Source organism: Capronia coronata (genome assembly GCF_000585585.1).
Source record: "Capronia coronata CBS 617.96 chromosome Unknown acBCG-supercont1.4, whole genome shotgun sequence".
NCBI lineage: Eukaryota > Fungi > Ascomycota > Eurotiomycetes > Chaetothyriales > Herpotrichiellaceae > Capronia > Capronia coronata.
The window spans coordinates 142,931-161,255 of NW_006912896.1; the positions used below are offsets into that span (position 1 = coordinate 142,931).

At 52.9% G+C, this 18,325-nt stretch overlaps 7 protein-coding genes across 7 annotated transcripts; 3 read left to right on the forward strand and 4 right to left on the reverse strand.

Moving 5' to 3' along the window:
* Positions 1–51: 51 nt before the first annotated feature.
* A1O1_04617 (uncharacterized protein) lies at positions 52–1,365 on the reverse strand (the record flags this gene model as incomplete). The annotated part of the gene is made up of 1 exon (XM_007725508.1): positions 52–1,365. One exon carries the CDS (start codon positions 1,363–1,365, stop codon positions 52–54), a length of 1,314 nt encoding a protein of 437 aa, XP_007723698.1.
* A 943-nt stretch (positions 1,366–2,308) lies between these two features.
* A1O1_04618 (uncharacterized protein) lies at positions 2,309–3,676 on the forward strand (the record flags this gene model as incomplete). Its single annotated transcript, XM_007725509.1, has 1 exon — positions 2,309–3,676. One exon carries the CDS (start codon positions 2,309–2,311, stop codon positions 3,674–3,676), a length of 1,368 nt encoding a protein of 455 aa, XP_007723699.1.
* Positions 3,677–4,061: 385 nt separating this feature from the next.
* A1O1_04619 (uncharacterized protein) lies at positions 4,062–5,999 on the forward strand (the record flags this gene model as incomplete). The annotated part of the gene is made up of 1 exon (XM_007725510.1): positions 4,062–5,999. One exon carries the CDS (start codon positions 4,062–4,064, stop codon positions 5,997–5,999), a length of 1,938 nt encoding a protein of 645 aa, XP_007723700.1.
* Positions 6,000–6,481: 482 nt separating this feature from the next.
* A1O1_04620 (uncharacterized protein) lies at positions 6,482–7,395 on the reverse strand (the record flags this gene model as incomplete). The annotated part of the gene is made up of 4 exons (XM_007725511.1): positions 6,482–6,653; positions 6,709–6,910; positions 6,984–7,202; positions 7,266–7,395. 4 exons carry the CDS (start codon positions 7,393–7,395, stop codon positions 6,482–6,484), a joined length of 723 nt encoding a protein of 240 aa, XP_007723701.1.
* A 1,175-nt stretch (positions 7,396–8,570) lies between these two features.
* On the reverse strand, positions 8,571–10,985 carry A1O1_04621 (uncharacterized protein; the record flags this gene model as incomplete). Its single annotated transcript, XM_007725512.1, has 7 exons — positions 8,571–8,755; positions 8,972–9,136; positions 9,286–9,492; positions 9,566–9,662; positions 9,739–10,099; positions 10,227–10,327; positions 10,410–10,985. The coding sequence occupies 7 exons, from the start codon at positions 10,983–10,985 to the stop codon at positions 8,571–8,573; spliced, it is 1,692 nt and encodes a 563-aa protein (XP_007723702.1).
* Positions 10,986–12,463: 1,478 nt separating this feature from the next.
* On the reverse strand, positions 12,464–14,791 carry A1O1_04622 (uncharacterized protein; the record flags this gene model as incomplete). Its single annotated transcript, XM_007725513.1, has 2 exons — positions 12,464–14,546; positions 14,604–14,791. The coding sequence occupies 2 exons, from the start codon at positions 14,789–14,791 to the stop codon at positions 12,464–12,466; spliced, it is 2,271 nt and encodes a 756-aa protein (XP_007723703.1).
* A 954-nt stretch (positions 14,792–15,745) lies between these two features.
* On the forward strand, positions 15,746–17,785 carry A1O1_04623 (uncharacterized protein; the record flags this gene model as incomplete). The annotated part of the gene is made up of 4 exons (XM_007725514.1): positions 15,746–15,980; positions 16,030–16,396; positions 16,448–16,911; positions 16,959–17,785. The coding sequence occupies 4 exons, from the start codon at positions 15,746–15,748 to the stop codon at positions 17,783–17,785; spliced, it is 1,893 nt and encodes a 630-aa protein (XP_007723704.1).
* Between the last annotated feature and the right edge of the window lie 540 nt (positions 17,786–18,325).

Below are 18,325 nucleotides of genomic sequence, written 5' to 3' on the forward strand. Positions count from 1 at the left end.
ACCATCACACCGAGTTTTCAACAAGACTTGGTTCCAACACTGTACGATCACCTAGCGCCGAGGTGGGAGAGGAGCAGCATCATCCTTTGCCATGCGATAGCGTACAGCCTCTTTGACAAGGTCGGTATTCCAGACCCCATCCTTGCCACCCTTGGCGAATTCAAGGCCGGAGAAATCGCCCTTCTCTGCTTCGGCCAGGATCACGCTCAGATCCTTCTTCTGCGACGCCATCCATTTCTTACAGAAGCCGACGGGATCATTGGCCATTCCGGTGAAGAAGTCGTGGCGAGCCTTGGAGTGGTGAATGGCCTGGACCAGAACCGCGAGGTGGTCGTCCAGCTCGGCGATCTCGCGGAGTTGTGTTTGGTGCTGCGGATTCTGGGTCATCTTTAGATAGAGGGCGCGGACGGGATCCTCGACCCTGACATCGATATCGTAGACGGTTGGCTCGGGGTTTTCGTGGAATTCTTTGTCGAGTCGAATAGTGTATGGGAGTCTGATAGGATCCAGGGGGAGAAGGTGAGGGAGAATGCGTTCGGGGATCTGGGGAAAGGAAATGGTGTCGACGCCGAAAAGGGCGCGGAGGTTCTCGTCACAGCGTATTGTTCGTCGCTCATCGTCCTCCTGTAACCCCATGGCTTTGACATAGTCCCAAAGACCCATGACCACTTCTGCTCGATCGGCTTCTATCATGTCCAAGGTTTTGGCGAGACCAGGGCTCAACTTAAATCGCTCTGGTTGCTCATCGCGCGTGAGGCATATGTTGACATTCATGTTTTCATCCGATTTCCGTTGGAATGTGAAATGGTCGAAATCTTGTTCGGGAGTATGGGTCGGAGGTTTCTTCCATGCAATGTTGTAGTTCGGATCGCCCATGAAAGCTTCGTCGAACTCAACTTTAAGAGCCTTGAAGAAGAACGTAAAAGGTCTCGAGGACGGTAAACGTTCCTTGGAGTTCTTTGCGGCCCCTTCCTGCTCCTTGCCATTGCTGTCGACATCGTCTTCCGAGTCACTGTCATCCTCGGGCTCTTCGAGCAATTTTCCCTTGATTTCGACTCTGTACTTGGGCTCTCCAAGCGAATCGAATGCGACATTCTCTTCCTCGTTCTGACTCATTTGCCAGGGCTGTTCGGAGCAGGTATTGGAGATCCAGATGCGCATCGTCTTTTCTCTCTTTTGGTGTCGGCTCATGGAATCCTGAACCTCTAGCCTCTTCCGCATCATCGTGGCATCAAGGCGCTTTTCCATCTCACGTAACTTGTTGTACTGTTTCACCCCTTCGCCAATGACAAGGTCTTCGATACTGTCGGGGAGGTTTCGATCGGTAGGCTTCCGCGCGCGTCGTTGAGCCGCTTGATGTTCCATGGCAGCGTTGCGTTGCTGCAGCTGTTGGTTCGCCAGTTGTTGAATATGCTGCTGCTGAGCGTGATGTGCAGGAGGGGCTTGACCTGATTTCGATAGTAAGTTCCTATCCGTCTGACGAACGTTTCATGCAAGCAGAGAATGGTACAGTTTGACCAGCGTCAACCAGTCGACGAAGGTCGCGGTCAAGGGCAAGGGAATTTGCTCCAAGCTCATTTCTTTCCAGAGCCTGACTGTTTGGACACTTGGATCCGTGATGCTGGGAATAAGGACAGTGCTCGAGTCGCACTCACCTGGCCGACGGGCCGCCTGGGCTCTTCCTTGGGGTTGGGCATATTGACGGTAGTTTTGCATTTGCGGGTTCATCCTGCCGGGACCTTCGGGCGCCAAGCACCTGGGTATGCTTTGGAGGGATACAAGCGACTGTGAATACGGTGAATGTCGACTTTGGGGCCCTCTCACAGTATGATAGAATGCGTGTGATTCGACGACCTGATCAATGAATGCGACGAACGTTGGCTGCAAGAATCTCGCGACGCGACACTGCGATTTACTAGCGATACTACTGAGGCTACGCTAGTCCTATCAAAGGTAGCGCCTTGGCTAAATCTTAGGGCGGCGACGACTCCAACTTCAACTTGGAGTGTTTCCAAGTTCCACGATCCTGGCATCGAGATATGACGAGGCTGTCTGCACCTTGCACTTCAAGTTGTCTACTGTATCTGTCTAGGTATCTACGGTATTCAAGTTACTGGTGGTTCCTGTTGTTGTCTTTGCTGATAGCACTGTCCTAGATTCTTCGAGATACGTTGCTGGCAGTACATATCAATGACCACCGTTGTTATTCCTGTCTGATCAATACCTGCACACTGGCCACCAGACCTGGACTCTCACGTCCCTTGCGTCGAAGCGGGCCTTTGACTGCACTCTCCTGTAACCCGGCACAATGGTCAAACCGAGATTGATCATTATCATCCGTCATGCCCAGTCCGAGGGCAATCGGGACAAGACCATCCATCAGACCACTCCTGACCATAAAGTTGGTCTGACTCCCGAGGGACATCGACAGGCTCTGGAAGCCGGGCAGAAGCTTCGCGACCTTCTCAGGAATGACGACACGGTGCATTTCTTCATATCACCCTACAGACGAACGAGGGAAACCACCGAAGGAATCCTGAATGGATTGACTGCCAACCAACCTGTAGCCTCACCTTTCCAAAGATCCCATATCAAGGTGTACGAAGAGCCAAGGCTGCGGGAACAGGATTTTGGCAATTTCCAACCAGGCACTGAAGAGGTCGAACGGCTCTGGAGAGAGCGGGCCGAGTATGGCCACTTTTTCTATCGCATCCCCAACGGCGAGAGTGGAGCGGATGTGTACGATCGGGTGTCGTCGTTCAACGGCTCCCTGTGGCGACGATTCTCCGAAGACAACATGGCCAGCGTGGCCATACTCGTCACGCATGGTCTCTGTAGCCGCATCTTCCTCATGGTTTGGTATCATTACAGTGTGGAGTTCTTTGAAGATCTACGCAACATCAACCACTGCGAGTTCCTGGTCATGAAGCTGGCGGCTAATGGAACGTACGTGCTGCAGAACCAACTACGCCGATGGTCCGACCTTAAGAGGGAACGGGCTGCGAGGAGGAGCATCTCGTCGGTTTCGACACCGGTCAACATTGAGCCGATCCCGGTCAGACGATGGGCCTCTCCCGGCACCGCTAATGACCCTACCGGAGCTAGCTATGTCCCGCCGCCGGCAAGGAAGAGCACGGCGGAGATGTTTCGCGATGAATCACAAGTGCAAGAAGAGTCCGCAGAGACCTCTGGAGGCTCATTACCCAAACAGACGCGCACAAGTACTTCTGCAAGCAGGGAGACGAGTGTGTCGCGGACTCAGTCATCCAGCAACCTGCGGACCTCTCTGAACAACTTGTCGTTGGACACGACGAGGAAGACCCACCTGACTGGCGTCAAATCGTATCTGGGACGAGACGGTGGGGGGACAAGGTCGGGTCATGGGTCGCCGTTTGGATCGGACGACGAGGCAAGTCCGGAATTGACGCCGCAAGAAGAACCACCAGAGGCCATTGATCCCAGCGGGCCAAAATTCTCGTCTTCTCTGGCGCGGGCGTTGAGAGGCGAGCTTGATGATCCCAATCGAGTCATGGCGGATGCGCTGGGCGATCAGAGCGACGCAGATGTCGACGAGGCAGATCTTCAGGTCGGCACAAAGGCGCGTGAAGAGATGGAGATGGAGAAGATTTTGGCCGAGGAGAGGAGGGAACGGAGTCACAGGGGAAGTACTTACTAGAAAGAGTTGCGGTCGGACGGTATGAATATAACATATCATAACATAGACTGGGGCGTGGAACGAGAAGTAGTCCTTCTCCAATCATCACAAACGAATGAAATACGGACACTTCCTCCTATTCAATCATAATCACGCTCACCGTATATCGCATCAGCCATCCGTATAGAAAGGGTGTAGAAGGGTGTAGCAGGCTTCGGGGGCTAAATGCGGCACGTGACCTCAACATCGGGTGAAACTACGTCCAGCATCTTTTTGTAGAGAGAGACACCTTCTGTAGACAATCCACTCGTAACGACAAGATGATCTAACACTGATACCAACCCCCATTATTTATTGTCTTTATGCAATCTATGCCCTTCAAGTCTCAGAGGGGCAGTCGAAAACCATGGCAGATACTCTGTACGATCTCTTGAAACCTCATCTTCCCAGCACCACGAGTACCACGACATCCTCATCTACAAATGTCACCTCGTCCGACATCTCGAAATATCTGACGCGCCTGGTGTCCCTCCGACTCGAGGACCTGACCACGACGGAACCCGAATCACTCAGCCAAGCGGCCCAGTCGAATCTCCTGTCGATCCAAGCGCTGAGTTCGCGGTCTCACCGCACGACGACCACTTCATCCGACCACCTGTCCACGCTCCGGTCATCTCTCCCGCAACTGTCGTCCTCCATACAAGCCATCCGCCAATCCATCCCAGCACTGGACTCGAAAGCAGTCGAATTCGCGTCCTCGTACAACCGGTCTAAGGACGACACCAGCGGTTCCGGAAATGCGCTTCTCAACTCCCGACGCGAGGCTGCCCTGCTGGCCCGCCAGGCCGACAAGGTGCAGGACATCCTCGAGCTGCCGTCGTTATTGTCGGCTGCCATTGCCTCGGCCGGCAGCATGACAGGTACGACAACGACAACGACAACGACATCATCTGGAGCGAACTACACGCAAGCCCTCGACCTCTTCGCGCACATCAAGCGCCTCCAGATCCTGTATCCGGACTCGCAGCTGGTCAAGTCCGTGGTCGGCGACGCCGAGGTTGCCATGAAGGACATGACGACGAATCTGATCGCCAGTCTACGAGGACAGAATATCCGTCTTGCCGCTGCCATTCGCATGATCGGCTGGTTGCGCCGAGTGGCGCCCGAACTGGGCGAAACGAACACGGCAACAACCCCAAGCAGCGGCAGCAGCTATGTCCGGTCGAAGCAGCAGCAGCAGCAGCAACAAGTCAAGCTACCAGGTCTATCCACGACCACTTCAGCAACTCAGGCGCAGCAAGGGGAAGGCCATTTCGGCGCTCTCTTCCTCTGCGCACGGCTGTGCACTTTTCTGTACATGACCGAGGCGCTGGCTCCACTACGCGACCTCGCCGATCAAGAAACAGAAGCAAGCAAGTCGCTGGACAGGATCAACAGAACCAAGACATCGGCGTCGTCGTCAGCGTCATCCACTACTACCACCAGTCGCCCGGAGCAGACACGCAAACCCTCGACAAGCGGAAACCCCCTGCACGGGCAACATACAGAGCGCTATCTGAAGCGGTACATCGAAATCTTTCGCGAGCAATCTTTCGCCACCATCAGCATGTACCGCAACATCTTCCCGCAAGAAGAAGAAGAGGGATTGGGTGGTAGTGCTGTGCATGGACATCAATCCCATAAACATTCCGGATCTCACCCTGCGAATGACTCTCAAGCACACGCCAAGATGTCTTCCCTCCTATTATCTCTCTCGCTACCGCCAGCTCTCCAGTCCTTCCCACTGCATCTGGTCGAGGTGTTCATGGCCACTCTGAAACAGTATCTCCCGAACGTGACGGACCCGTCTGCGCGTGAAAGTCTGCTCATGCAAATTCTGTACGCGGCCAACAGTCTAGGTCGGCTCGGCGCGGACTTTAGTCTGATGATTGCCTTGCTTGACGAGGATGAAGTGGACGGCGAAGACGAGCAACAAGAGAGAGAAGTGGGAGAAGTGGGAGAAAAAGAAGAAGAAGACGAAGAAGTGGTCACCGATGTGGTGGAAGGCGATAATGCCACGGAAACCAAAGTAGAATCAGGGCCAACCTCTGAAGCAGAGGGAAACGAGGTCAAGGCTCAAGGGCATACACAAGCTAAGACCGACCAAGCTGATGACGAGGAGACCGTTACTGAAGGTGCTGTCTCCGAGCCTTCGTCCCATGCTGAGCATCAACCCATACGGGAGCCGGAATGGGTTTCGGTCATCAAGAAACACCGCGTGCAAGCTGCCAGGCTGGAGGCGCTGGCAGCCGGACAAGACAAACTTGTCCAACGGCGCGAGTCGGCGGATATTGTTGTACGATAGAACATCGAGAAGAAGTCAAAGCATAGGAAGAAATTGTGTGCACTCACTCGAAGAGTACGTACAGCCGTCACGCCATTAGGTCTCGCCCTTAGGTCTCGCCCTGAGGAGATGAATCAATGTCTACCCAGAAATAAAGGGGCTGAATGACAGAACCGGAGATGTTGCCATGGACTCCATTGAACACAGATACAATGGCAGTTTGCAGGCTCTATTGGGTTCGACAGGGTCATCACCTATCATTACTCTCTGTTGCTCATTCTGCCTTCATTAATATCATGACTTATTGTATGCTGTCCAAAACTCCGATGCCATGCACTGGGGGACTGATTGTCCTTCCAGTTCGTAAACGCACAACCCAAATCATCAAGAACATGAATCACGTCAGGGCGGAGGCATCACTCGATCGCCAGCCAGAAAATGCGTCCTTCAAAATATTGCATCAGGGGTCACCGTACTGGCGCAACTCCTGGATATTCAATATCTCAGAACCCCAACTTGTGCTTTTTGATCCGGGGAATGACTCCCATCAAGACAAAAACGCTGGCCACAAGAACCGCCCACAACTTGATATGCAGGACACCTTTGTTGTAGGATGTGGTAGTGGCTGCAGCAACGACAGCCAGCAGGTACGTCAAAAGGATGTATCCGGCGATCCTGGGGAGCTGTCAGTCATCGCACTGCGAATGCTTGGCCTCGGCGGGAGTCTGACCTGTGGTACTTGTAGAGCGATTTGGCACGGTCGACAGTGCCATAAACCAACTTCGGTACAAAGAAGGAAGTGAACCCAACCAGCCATTGGAGGAAGATGAGGATATAGGCGACCAAGCCCATCTTGCCGTGCGCACTCTGGAAACGAGTGTCCGGGTGCGATGCCTTGTTCCTCTCGATGATCACCAGGCCCGCAATAAGCGCTGTAGGTACTACTCGTCAGCACACTTCCAACCTCGCTCGACCAAGAGTCCTTTCATCCATCTTATCACGTACCTGCCACGGCCAGGCCGTTGAAGATCGCATGTGCATATGTCCCATTGATCTTGTCTTTTTGGATGGCCGTCGGTTGCAGCACCAGCACGCCCTGAACCAGCAGCAGAACGGCAAACGAGTTCAGCAGTGGGTGGAAGGAGAAGAAGATCAAGTCGGCTTGGAACACGGCTGCCCACACCAGCGCCGTGAGGATGACTATGCCGGCCTGTGCCAGGATCGCTGTCCCAATGTCAACCGAGTACGATCAAAGAGCATGCATGGCGTGCGAGAAGTCTAGCCTACCGGTTCCTTTCACGAAGTTGAACTGCAGTCCCTGGCCGGGCCGCTGGGTGACATCTCCTGGGCGACCTAGGAGAGGTTCTTCTTCCTGCAATGCTGGGTTTTGTTCGGGAATGCCCGTGGCGGATGCCATGGTGACGATGCGGACGGAGTGCGACGCAGGTAGAGGGCTCGCGCTTCGAGGAGAGAGGAACAGGAATGGCAGAGACAGAAACCGTTCGAGAGCAGAGAGACGGACTCCTCACCAGATATACAGACTCAAGGAGAGTGTCTTGGGACTGGAGATGCTCATTTTAGACTCCTCTTGCATTATTCATCTGTTCTGCGGAGGAGACGGATGCCGCTAGACATGGATATACAGATAGTAACAACGTACAACGGCTTGGAGAAGTCGCTGGAAGCTGACAATCTGAGGCTGCGGATTGGATGATGGACGCCGAAGGTGGGTGGCAGCACCGCAGTTTGTATGACGCCATTACCATGGATAAGGCACCTGCAGGAGGTAGCCAGTGTTGGATGCCCAGCAGGGCACCTCAGGCGCCGGAGCACCTATTCTAGTCCTTGTCCCTGGTGGCCGCCTTAGCCTGATAGCAGGTGCTAATAGGGTAGGGAGTGCTTATAAGGTCCTCCCTCAGCCGTCTCCAATCAGACAGCGGCTGGAAGGGTCCTATCACCAGCAGAGCCAGTATCTTAACAAGTCTCTGTTTCGGCGACACAAACACCTTGGTCAAGCTCTACCGACATATGCAGTGCTCGCCCCGATAGTCAATGAACATTCAACCCATTCTGGTGAAGTATCATCGTATACCTGGGTCAAACTTACGGCTCAGTCGTACTGTAGCGATCAGATCACTAGATTCTTATGGCGCGCTGCACGACTGACCAGCTAGTTGAGATTGTGACCGAAGTCCCTACGAAGGCTTTGGAAGACCGGATGGATGTTCAGATATGGCACTGTCGCAGAAGCCGAATCACTGATCTGATATTGATGTGGATTGATCTGGTAGAGGAGGCAGTGTTTGACTGGGCCCATAGATCGATCAGTCGTTAAGGACAGGCCAGCTCAGCGTATGTGAGTAGCACCATGTCGTCGACTCTCGCATACTGATTGACCCAGTACCGCATTCCCAGTGACAAGCATAGACCAACAGCAGTCAATTCGATCATCCAGCTCGATGCCAGAGGAAGCAAAACGTCTCGGACCCCTTATTCAACGCTTATTCCACACAAGTTCCTTAGGGTTCGGTTATGGCTTATTAACAGTACCTGACAACGCCATCCACCTTCTTTTCCAGAAGAGGCCATACATCAAAATCGACTCCACTTGCTCCGTTGACGAATCCTCTTGCCATAGACGTGAAAGAAGAATGGCACGGGAATCAGGGCCGTGGCGAAGAAGGCAAAGATACTTGTGCCCCAGGGGACCCCGACATTGTGATATAGCGGGGTGACGACGAGTGGGAAGACCGCAGCGAAGCAGGATCTTAGAAATGCTATTGAGCCCAAAGCAGTCAGTTCCCCATCCAAAATTAGACTCAGCAATAGCAATAGCGACAGCACATAGCACATAGTACCAGGGATTCATATGCCAGATATTGCTCGGGGTAGCAGCCACCGTATTAATACAGGAGGCAAGCGCATTGAGGGATGCACAAAAGATTGCAATTGATAAGCTTGAACTTGAAGTTGAACTTGATTTCTTGACTTACTGTTGGCGGCGACTGCGCTTGCCGCGTACTTCTGGAATGTATCGACCAGATAGTTCAGGGCTGCCTGGAAAATGGTGAAGAAGCCGACGCCGGCCATGGACAGGCCAACGCAGGGAATGATCCAATGATATCTGGGATCGGCGGTCCAGCCGGTGAGGAAGAGACCTATGCTTGCATATCAGTGACATTTTCCACATGATGAAAGATATCAATCATGAATGTGAATAGAAAAGCAAAGCACATGAGACGGAGGCCAAACAATGAAGTTCCCGCCAAGAGTGATAAGGGACGTTGAACGCAAAAGGGACACTCACCGCCACTAAAAAATACCGAACCGAGCATCATGGGAGGGAGACGCAGTTCTGGGACGACCTTGCCCCCAGACTTCTTGTTGTATAGGAGTTGGTTATAGACGTTGATCCCCGCACCGATGAAAGTGCCGACCAAGATGGCGAGGAACGGGAGTTCTGACGGGACTTGTTTCCAGTGACGGTTCTCGGCGAATATGATAGGGATGGCCCCTAATATGCAACAGTATCAGTCGCCAGCCACGGTATTGCAAGGCACGACGAAAGAGCATTGTGGTCGACTTACCAAGCTGCATGTACAAGATGCCATAGCAAAAACTGGCATACAACGCCATCATCGCGCAGATCGGGGTGAAAAGCAGCTGGAATGGTCGGACCAAGAACTAAAAATCATGAAGCGATTAGTATCACCGACAGCGCCCATCAACTCAACTCGAACACACACTAGAGAACTCTTACCTTTCTGGCCAACTCCTGAATCGACACATCCCACTCTTCAAACTTGGCATGAAGCGCCCAATTCCCGCTTTCATGCCGCAGTCGACGAGCCTTGTAGACTAGTAACCGCGGCGGATACGACTCGTCGAGGAAGATGACGTCCAGCGTCAGTACAAACAGCTGGATCATCCCTGTCAGGTACTGGGTCCATCGCCAGCGGAGACCGGACTGCACGACCAATGCGGAAGAGACGATCGGACCCAATGAAGGCCCTATCGTCACCGCCATGGCATATGTGGCGATGGCAATGCCTCGCTGCGACGAGGGGAAAAGGTCGGCCAAGACACCGCCCGTGTTGGTGACCGGTGCGGAAGCAAAGAATCTGCGAAGCCAAAGGAACAGGGACAGACGGTCAGCAAGAAGGACAGCGTGACAGTTCTGTAATTGTTGAGAGATGAAGAAGGAACGGGAAAGCATGCTCGCACGGTTGAGCCCACTACAATACTCACCCAGAAAAGAACCTGAGAATCATTATGCTCTGGATATCCTTGGCCACTCCGGTAGCGAACGCGAAACAACCTGCCACAAACATTGGAGGCAGAACGGCATTCTGGCGCAAAAAGCAGTTAGCATCCGTACTAGTACCCAACACTCGGCTTCACGTTTAGGGGTGTTGGAGTGCTGGCACACACCTTACGACCATAGACCTCTGACAGAGGCGCCCACAGTAGCGGCCCCAGCCCGAATCCGAACAAGAACAAAGTCGTGCCGAGGGTCGCGACCTCATTGCCCACATGATACTGGTGCGCCACTTGGTGAGTCCCGGGACTGAAAGCACTGGACGCCCAGGTGGCACTCATGGTGGTGAAGCCATACAAGGCCGTCGTGACGACCTTTTTCTTCATCGCCCAATTCAGCGGCCGGTAGGGGTCATTGGGCCCGTCGAACTCGACCAGCTCCTCGACGGTCGTTTTCTGATTGATCAACGGATGACTGAAGGGGCCTATGGGTGGTCTTGTCCGGATGCGTGACATGATGGTCTCCCGCCGCGTGATGGTGCGGGTGAGGTCCATGGACCGACCCGTTGCGAACGAGCCGGTTCGTCGTCTCTTTCGGCGCGACTTCTCATTATTCTCCTGTTCCTCGTGGTCCGATGGAACATTGTCGCCATAGTCGGGGTTCGTGGTTTGCTGCGTGAGGTCGGCGGAGGTCTCTGACTCGAGCCGCGAGCTCTCATCAGCATGATCTCGCGCCTCCGTGTCCGGCATTGTCGCAGCGTACTGCATCAGGTCATGATCTTGGGTTGTTGTCATCGGCAGTTGGGGGTTATGACACTTTTGTTGTCGCCATCAAACTCGACGCCAAGGTCTGTGCTCCAGGGCTTGTTTTCCCTCAATTTCGAGAAGCAAGATCGGGATCTGTCTGTTCCACTTCCATAAAATCCCACAGAGGTGCCTGGATCGATATCGCCACGCTTCAACTTCTTCTTCTTCTTCTTCTTCTTCACGCCACCGTCGAGGTCCCGATCCAAAGTCGTCCCGACAAGCTTTTCAGTGCCGGTTACCCGGCCCGGGTTGGTTCGGCAGGGCCGGCACCTGTTCGCTCTTTTGGTTGGCTAGCCTTGTGGAAGGCTCCACTTATTTTGTCGTAAGGCTGGGGATCGTGAGGCTGTTGGTCGATCACGGTAACTCACCGGGTTGCACGTGTAGACGCCGTTGACGTATTTCTCTCGGGTACTACCTTATTACCTTATTAGTACACGTATGCTGTACACTTATATCCCGATGTGCGCTGTGAAGGTGGGTATGCATCGGTGGGCCATATCTTGACGAATTCCCATGTCGATCATGTCAAACAATGCTGTGTTCCTATATTTGTAGCCAGGAGTCGGATTCAGCCCTGGCCGTTAACGGCTCCGACACCAACCGGCGTCAACTCATTTTGACGACTCCCAATGTTGACTCCCTAGTCATACTAAGAGTCGACTCCGGGGGCGACTTTCGGGTGTGTTATTGAACTCGTTGTCCTACTAACTATAGGTAGGGACAGAGTTAGTAATACTGTTAGTAATAGCCGGGGCTTACAGTTCTTCATATAGGCTGGGAGTCGTCAAAGGATCCAGCAACGCCCCCGACTGTCAACTCCTGGCGTTGAGTCAAGGAAGGTAGGAATAAAGTCGGAAATAATCGGGAAGGTTTGGTGAAAACTATGCTATGTATGGAAGAAGACGGATTAGATAATTGGGAGATAGAATATAGCTCCACCTACCTATTTTGTGTTAAAGTAAGTCTGCCTACAGCCTATCGATGATACCTTACACACGCAGACAAATATGTACATAAAATCCGGCATGTACAGAGTAACGGTGACTGGTCGGGTGTTCCACATTCGGACTGTTTCTGTCACACAGCCAGTCAGAGGACACCTCGCAGGTGATGGGACCATTCTGCAAGGGGTCCCTGTCGAAAAACATCATTTCAAAGCCGCGCATCTCGACCATACCTCTCAATCCTCGACTATCAGAGGAAATCTCGGGTTCGTAGCCATTGGTAACTACAGAGCTTCAACTGACAAGACTCGTCCATTTAGATAGCGTTTCTACGAGTGCCGTAGTTGACTCAACGCTTTGAAGCCTTGGGTTTGAGGGGCGACGTGCTCTCCTTCTTAGGGTGCAGCAAAAGCAAGCCCGCTGTGATGGTTTGTGGGTGTAGGACGCATGGACGCATCCTTGCTGGATGTTAACCATTCAACCAGCTTCGTTGTACAACAAGGCTCCAAGGATGTCGGCAAACCTACGGGCTATCTCCCAATGACCGATCCGCCGCAAGAGGTCCGTAAGCCCACAGAGAACGGCATTCATCTCGGTTGTCGTGGGCCTTCCATGTTTGTAGCCGTTTGCCTGGAACAGTACTAAGGCAGGGTTGACCTCGAGGAGCTTGAACTCTGGAAAATCCAGACTTCCCAACAGCATTCCTCTGGGTGCATCCCCACCGACTCCGAAGTGGGTGTAGCAGAACCAGGCAATGGCGGCTCTAAACATGGCTCGAGGGACGTGGATCGCAGGTTCGGAACCGAGAGGTAGATTCTCTACTTTCTTCTGGACCATCGTTCCATGGATCACGCATCGCTTCGCCTGGTCCGAGTTGGCCCAGTTTGTGACGGTCGCTCGGTCGGCAGCCGAAAGACTGGATCCTTCGCGCCCAATTGATCTTTCTAACAGGTCGAAATCTGCACTGATGGACATGTAGGCCGAGTGCCAGAGAATGCACATATCCATCGAATCCGCTTCCAATGTGGCTGTTCCTTGCAGAAAACGTCTGTAGAACGTTGTCAAGAGCATGGATATCTCCTCCATAGTCGACGGTGATGCGCAAGCACTGATGCGATTCTCCATGATGTTTACACATATGCCATCCAAGACCGTGTATGCGGTGAAGTGACTGTTGCTGGGCATTGCGAGAATATCGAAATCCACGCGCGCATCAACGGAGGCGGGCGTCGAGCCAGCAGTCTCGAAGTTGCTCGGGTCATCGAGATAAGACAGGCGCCAGTCTTCAGGCCGTGCTGCCATGAAAGTCTGCTTGGAAGCGGCGACGGGAAGTTGCCGAGAATTGTGCCGTAGGAATGGTTCGTGGTGGAAGATGGTTGCAAGTTCAGCATCGTGGATGTGCACACTGAGTGCGATGCGAATGAGTTCTTCATTCTTCGCCCACTCCCTCCACTTTCGGTCCAGGTCGTACGATGATATATTGTTGAGATCGAGTCCGCAAAGCGTCTTGGTTTTGAAGGTCCCTAACCGCCGTGCCCAGGAGATAAGAGTCCCATTGAATGTATCGACTATAGCAAGATGTTCCGGCTCGCCTGAAAGCAAGCCGAAAGTCTGTCCAATGATGGCGGTTTGGATGAGAGAAATTCTTTCATCAGTGCCCCGAGAAATGAGCCTGTCCCAGTTTGCCAGCACTGCTTTGTGCAACCATTCGAAAATTTGCACACCTTGTCGGATTGCATGAGTTGAGCCAGTGAAAAGACTGCCCACAGAGCAGATCGACAAAAGAACCATGGAGTTGGCTTGGGAAGGACGAAACGTTGGTGCATGTACCACTGGAAATACTGGATGGAAGCGGGCAAAATAAGATCTGACGCAGAGGTTGAGGAAATCAGCCGACGGGAGGCTCTGTTCATGCTGCGAGCGTATCTGCAGGCTTTGATGTAACGTCTGTCGATAGGTATCGTCAACTTCGACTTGAGACGCTGGCGGGGTTGCAGGTCCTGACTCGGGTGCTCCCTCCTGGCCATTATCACCGGCAGTGAACCAGAGGCGCTTGGTATCAGGCACTGGCTTGTAGCAAGTTGTGCCAAATGGAGCATAGGAGCTTTCAGTCCGGCTAGGGCGCAATTCTGCTATACTGTTGACCAGGGGCGTGTCGAGAATATCCGCGCTGAAGTCGCCATCTACCAGCCACGAAGGGAACTGGGCCTCCAAATCAAATCCTTCGATAGCAGGATCTAAGTTGCTTGATATCAAATCGGAGGCGCATGCATCTGCATACATCATTTTCGCAACACCCGAGTCGGGTTGGATAGCATGATAGACAGTCTCGTTGGTTGCATAGCTCAGGGAGGTCACATCCAAGGCTGGATCTATCGCACCATCTAAGGCTAGACTCTGGGCCTGAGGGGACACCATCCCAGGCTCTTCCGGCATATCGTTTGACACAGGAGGCTGTGGAGGATGTTCTGAGCCGACTGAAATACTGGAGCCACGGGGCAGCTTGGCAGTGGTTGACCCGTCCTCTCGATGGTCGTTCTGATGTCGTAGCAAGGTGTCGCTGGCGGAGGGATGAGTAGAGGGAAAGCCTGAGAAAATAGCAAGGCTGCTGACTTACTTCCGGCCATACTTTCTCCCACAAATGGTACACTTGAAAGGTTTCTCTTTAGTGTGAGAACGGATGTGTCGTTCGAGATGGTCGTTTTTGGCGAAAGTCCTCCCACATATCGAGCATTCCCGTAGTTTACGAGCACGACGGCCACGCGGAGGAGGCTTGGAGCCTTGTGTTACCGGGGCATCAGACATTTCCCAAGATATAAACAGAAGAGAATTGACGACTGCATCAGCAGCCCAGTGTGCTTGCCCTGCAAACTCAGTGTTATTGCTCAAAAACTTTTCGAATAGAGTTGGAGGCGGTAGTAGTAGGTAACGTCGAGAATGTGGAGTATGGAGAAGGGAAGGGGGTTTTGGTTGATGGGCGACAAAAAACGTCGTCTACCCCGGGGATTCCCCAGAGCTGCAGACGAGCGGGGAGTCCGGGTATCCCGCATCCCGCAATTCGTTCTTGTGAGACGGCCGCTTTGTCAGTCTAACACGGCATTCAGAGGGAGAAGCTCGCGATGGCGCGTTGACATCTTGGTGTGCTCCATTCGACGATGGTTACTAAATCACTAGACCTTGACATTTCTGACTGGATGTTGTTCCTACCTGGCGGCCAGGGAGAGTTTGATCCTTGATCTTTGAGTTTGTGGTCTGAGTCTTGAGGTTGAGGCTCAGGACGAGCTGTCTGCCCAAATTCACCAATTAGCCACTAGGTGTGGGTGGTAGCTATTTCGAGCGGGATGGACAGAAAGTGGTGAAGTTAGAAACTGAAGCATTTGAACGGCTGGTGTGTCTGTAACCGCTTGGGTCGCCGAAGATACTACCCCATGGGCATCGGGAAATGTGGGACATTTCTGTATTTGTCCCACGGCCGGCATCCTTACTCCCCATTTCTCGGTGTCCCACATCAGATCTCCAGGGAGACCATCGCCCATCCGCCCATCTTTCTAGCGGGCCTTACCCCAGACTTGGGCGGGCTATAATTGACCCGGAGCTTGTGGACACACCGGTTTGGGCTGAAGTATTCAATGTCCGATGCCAAAGCGTTGCTGTCATGCTTCATTTGGAGAACGTGCCGTCAACTGAGGTTGCCCTCTTTCACAGGTCAAGTACAGCTAATATCAGACACTCTGTCCACGACCGAGATTTCCTTGCACCATGGATCAAGCTGACTCCTGTTCCTGTGAGGAAACAGGAGTGATAATATGCGGCGGAGGTCCGACCGGCGTGGTGTTGTCAGTTCTGCTTGGGATGATGAAAGTGCCAAATATTGTACTGGAAAAGGAAAAGGGTATCACGACTGACCCACGAGGCATCGCATTGGATGAAGATGGCATCCGCATCCTTCAGTCGATTGGTATCTATGACCGGATATATACAGAAATTGGCTCCTGTGAGTTGCACATTTCAGTTCCATGTGAGTAATTCTAACGGTCGTGCAGGCATGGAAGTATTCAACTTCGTGACTGGCAGTGAACCAGATCTGACCAAGAGGCCGTTGATTCGGATGGAATACAAGACCACTGAAGGAGGGACGGGCCATGTCGGTTTCATCTGCCATAAACAGCCAACCATGGAAAAGGCGGTCCGTGACCAGATCGAGAAGATGCCGGACTCGCAGATTCGCACAGGGTCCACCGTAATCGGCGTTGGCGAAGACAGCAAAAATGTCCTTGTGGACTACATAGATGCAAGCGGAAACGGTCGAAGACTGAAGGGCTCATTTCTGGTCGGAGCGGACGGCAAGACAGGCTATGTCCGCAAAAAATACCTTGAGCCAAAAGGTATTATCATGGAAAAGTGTAAACAGTGAGTCTCAGTGATGCAGGCAAGTTTCTGTTCTTGTTAACTAAATATCAGGTCGACGTATGAGGAGACATGGGTGGCTTTAAATTGGCAGATCTCACTGCCCGCGGAGAAGACTCACCCTGACTTTCCGCTTTGGCGACTGGGCTACACCCCAGAGGAGGTGTATGACCAGTTCTTTCCCACAGACTTTAGATTTTTGTGCAACCCTCGCAGGCCGTCAGTCTGCGGGAGGTTTGGTCTGCCAAAAGATAGGCTGTGGCGGTTCGAATTTGTTGTCCTCAATGGCGAGGATGGCTATAAGATGGCGACGGGCGAAGAGGTGGCCAAGATAATTTATCCTTACCTCACCCATCCTGGAATTCGGTATGGCTTGCCCCATTCTGTCCGATTCCCTGAAGACTGCATCAAGACCTTGCGATCTCGACCATTCTCTTTTGTGGCAAGAAGCTGCAACAAATGGGCACTGGGTAGGGTCATCCTCGCGGGTGATGCCGCTCATGTCTTCCCACCTTTTGGTAGGTGCCAACTTCTGCACCAGTCCGCTTCCAATGTTAATGCTCAGCAGGTGGCCAAGGAATTGCTTCCGGATTTCGGGATGCATCAGCACTAGGATGGAGACTGGCTCTCCTCCATCGTGACCCGACCGCAGACCATGATCAGATCCTGAAGGCGTGGTACACGGAACGCAAGCAACAGCTGGAGAGGTCTTTGGCCGCCACCATCCGAAATGGAGAGTATGTCACTGAATCCAACCCGGTTAAAGTGTTCGTCCGTGAATGGTACATGTGGGCCATCCAGATGATCCCCAGCGTAAGAAAGCAAGTCCAGCTGGGTGCCCGAGCCGACGGTATGACGAGATACCGGTACAGTCCAGGTCTTCCATTCCTGGCAGAGATGGGGGGAGGCTTGCTCCTGCCACAAGTTTATGCGTACAACTTCAAGACGCGGAGGGTCTGCTTCACCGACGACATGATATTCTCGCCGGAGAAGACTGGGCTCTTTCAGCTTGTCGTCTTACCGAACAGCCCCGAAGAAATCGATGACCTGCTTCGCGCGACGGTTGACACTGACAAGCTTGCAAAAGGCTTGTTCTGTTGTGAGGAGGCAACCGTATTGATCCAATCGGTGACCTGCGCGATTCAACCAACGGCTGTATATGCGCGGGACATTGCTCGAATCGCCACGGGCGATGAATTTGGGGCCGATGCCGTCCTGTGTAAGGACCGACCGCCCCCAATCGGCTATGACGAACTGCGGCTGAAGAAAGAAGTGGGTGGGAAGCAGCTTTTGATTTTGCGATGCGATCGGTTCGTGTTTGCGGCTTGTGATACTCGGGATGAGCTCAGAGAGGCTGCCAGAAGGCTTGGACATGCTGTACCGGGTTCCTAGCCAGAGGCCACTGCGTCAATGACCGGACTGTTTGCGGCATATTCCTTGAATACAGCTGTGACAGTATGGTTGAGCGAAGCAATGGTGCAGAGAGACGGTTCTGCTAGCTATGAAGCTGTATTGTCCGAACCGCAAATCGGCGACCGTGGCATCGTCGGCCAGCTTGTTCCTCCATCATATCGGTATCGTGTCATTTCGGGAGGACCTTGACCCTGGATATACATCTGGACTCCCGAGAGGGCACTGCGCAATCAGCAAGCATGTCCTTGTGTCAATGACAGGGATCTGCGGTGTTCTGGTCGGGTGTGAACAGTCAGCCGCATCAATGACTTCGGTCACATTGAGTCGGTCAACACATTGAGGAGTTTCATCACATCAGTAGGTTTTGGTTTGAGCACAAAAGAAGAGACAAGAGCATTCTTCGAGTGCGAAGGAACACAATTCGAGTTGGTAGCAGCGAACAATCTCGAGAGTTTCAACCTTCGAGGCAGTAGATAATGACCCAACTCTTATCAGCACGTGACAAGTTAAAATGGAGCC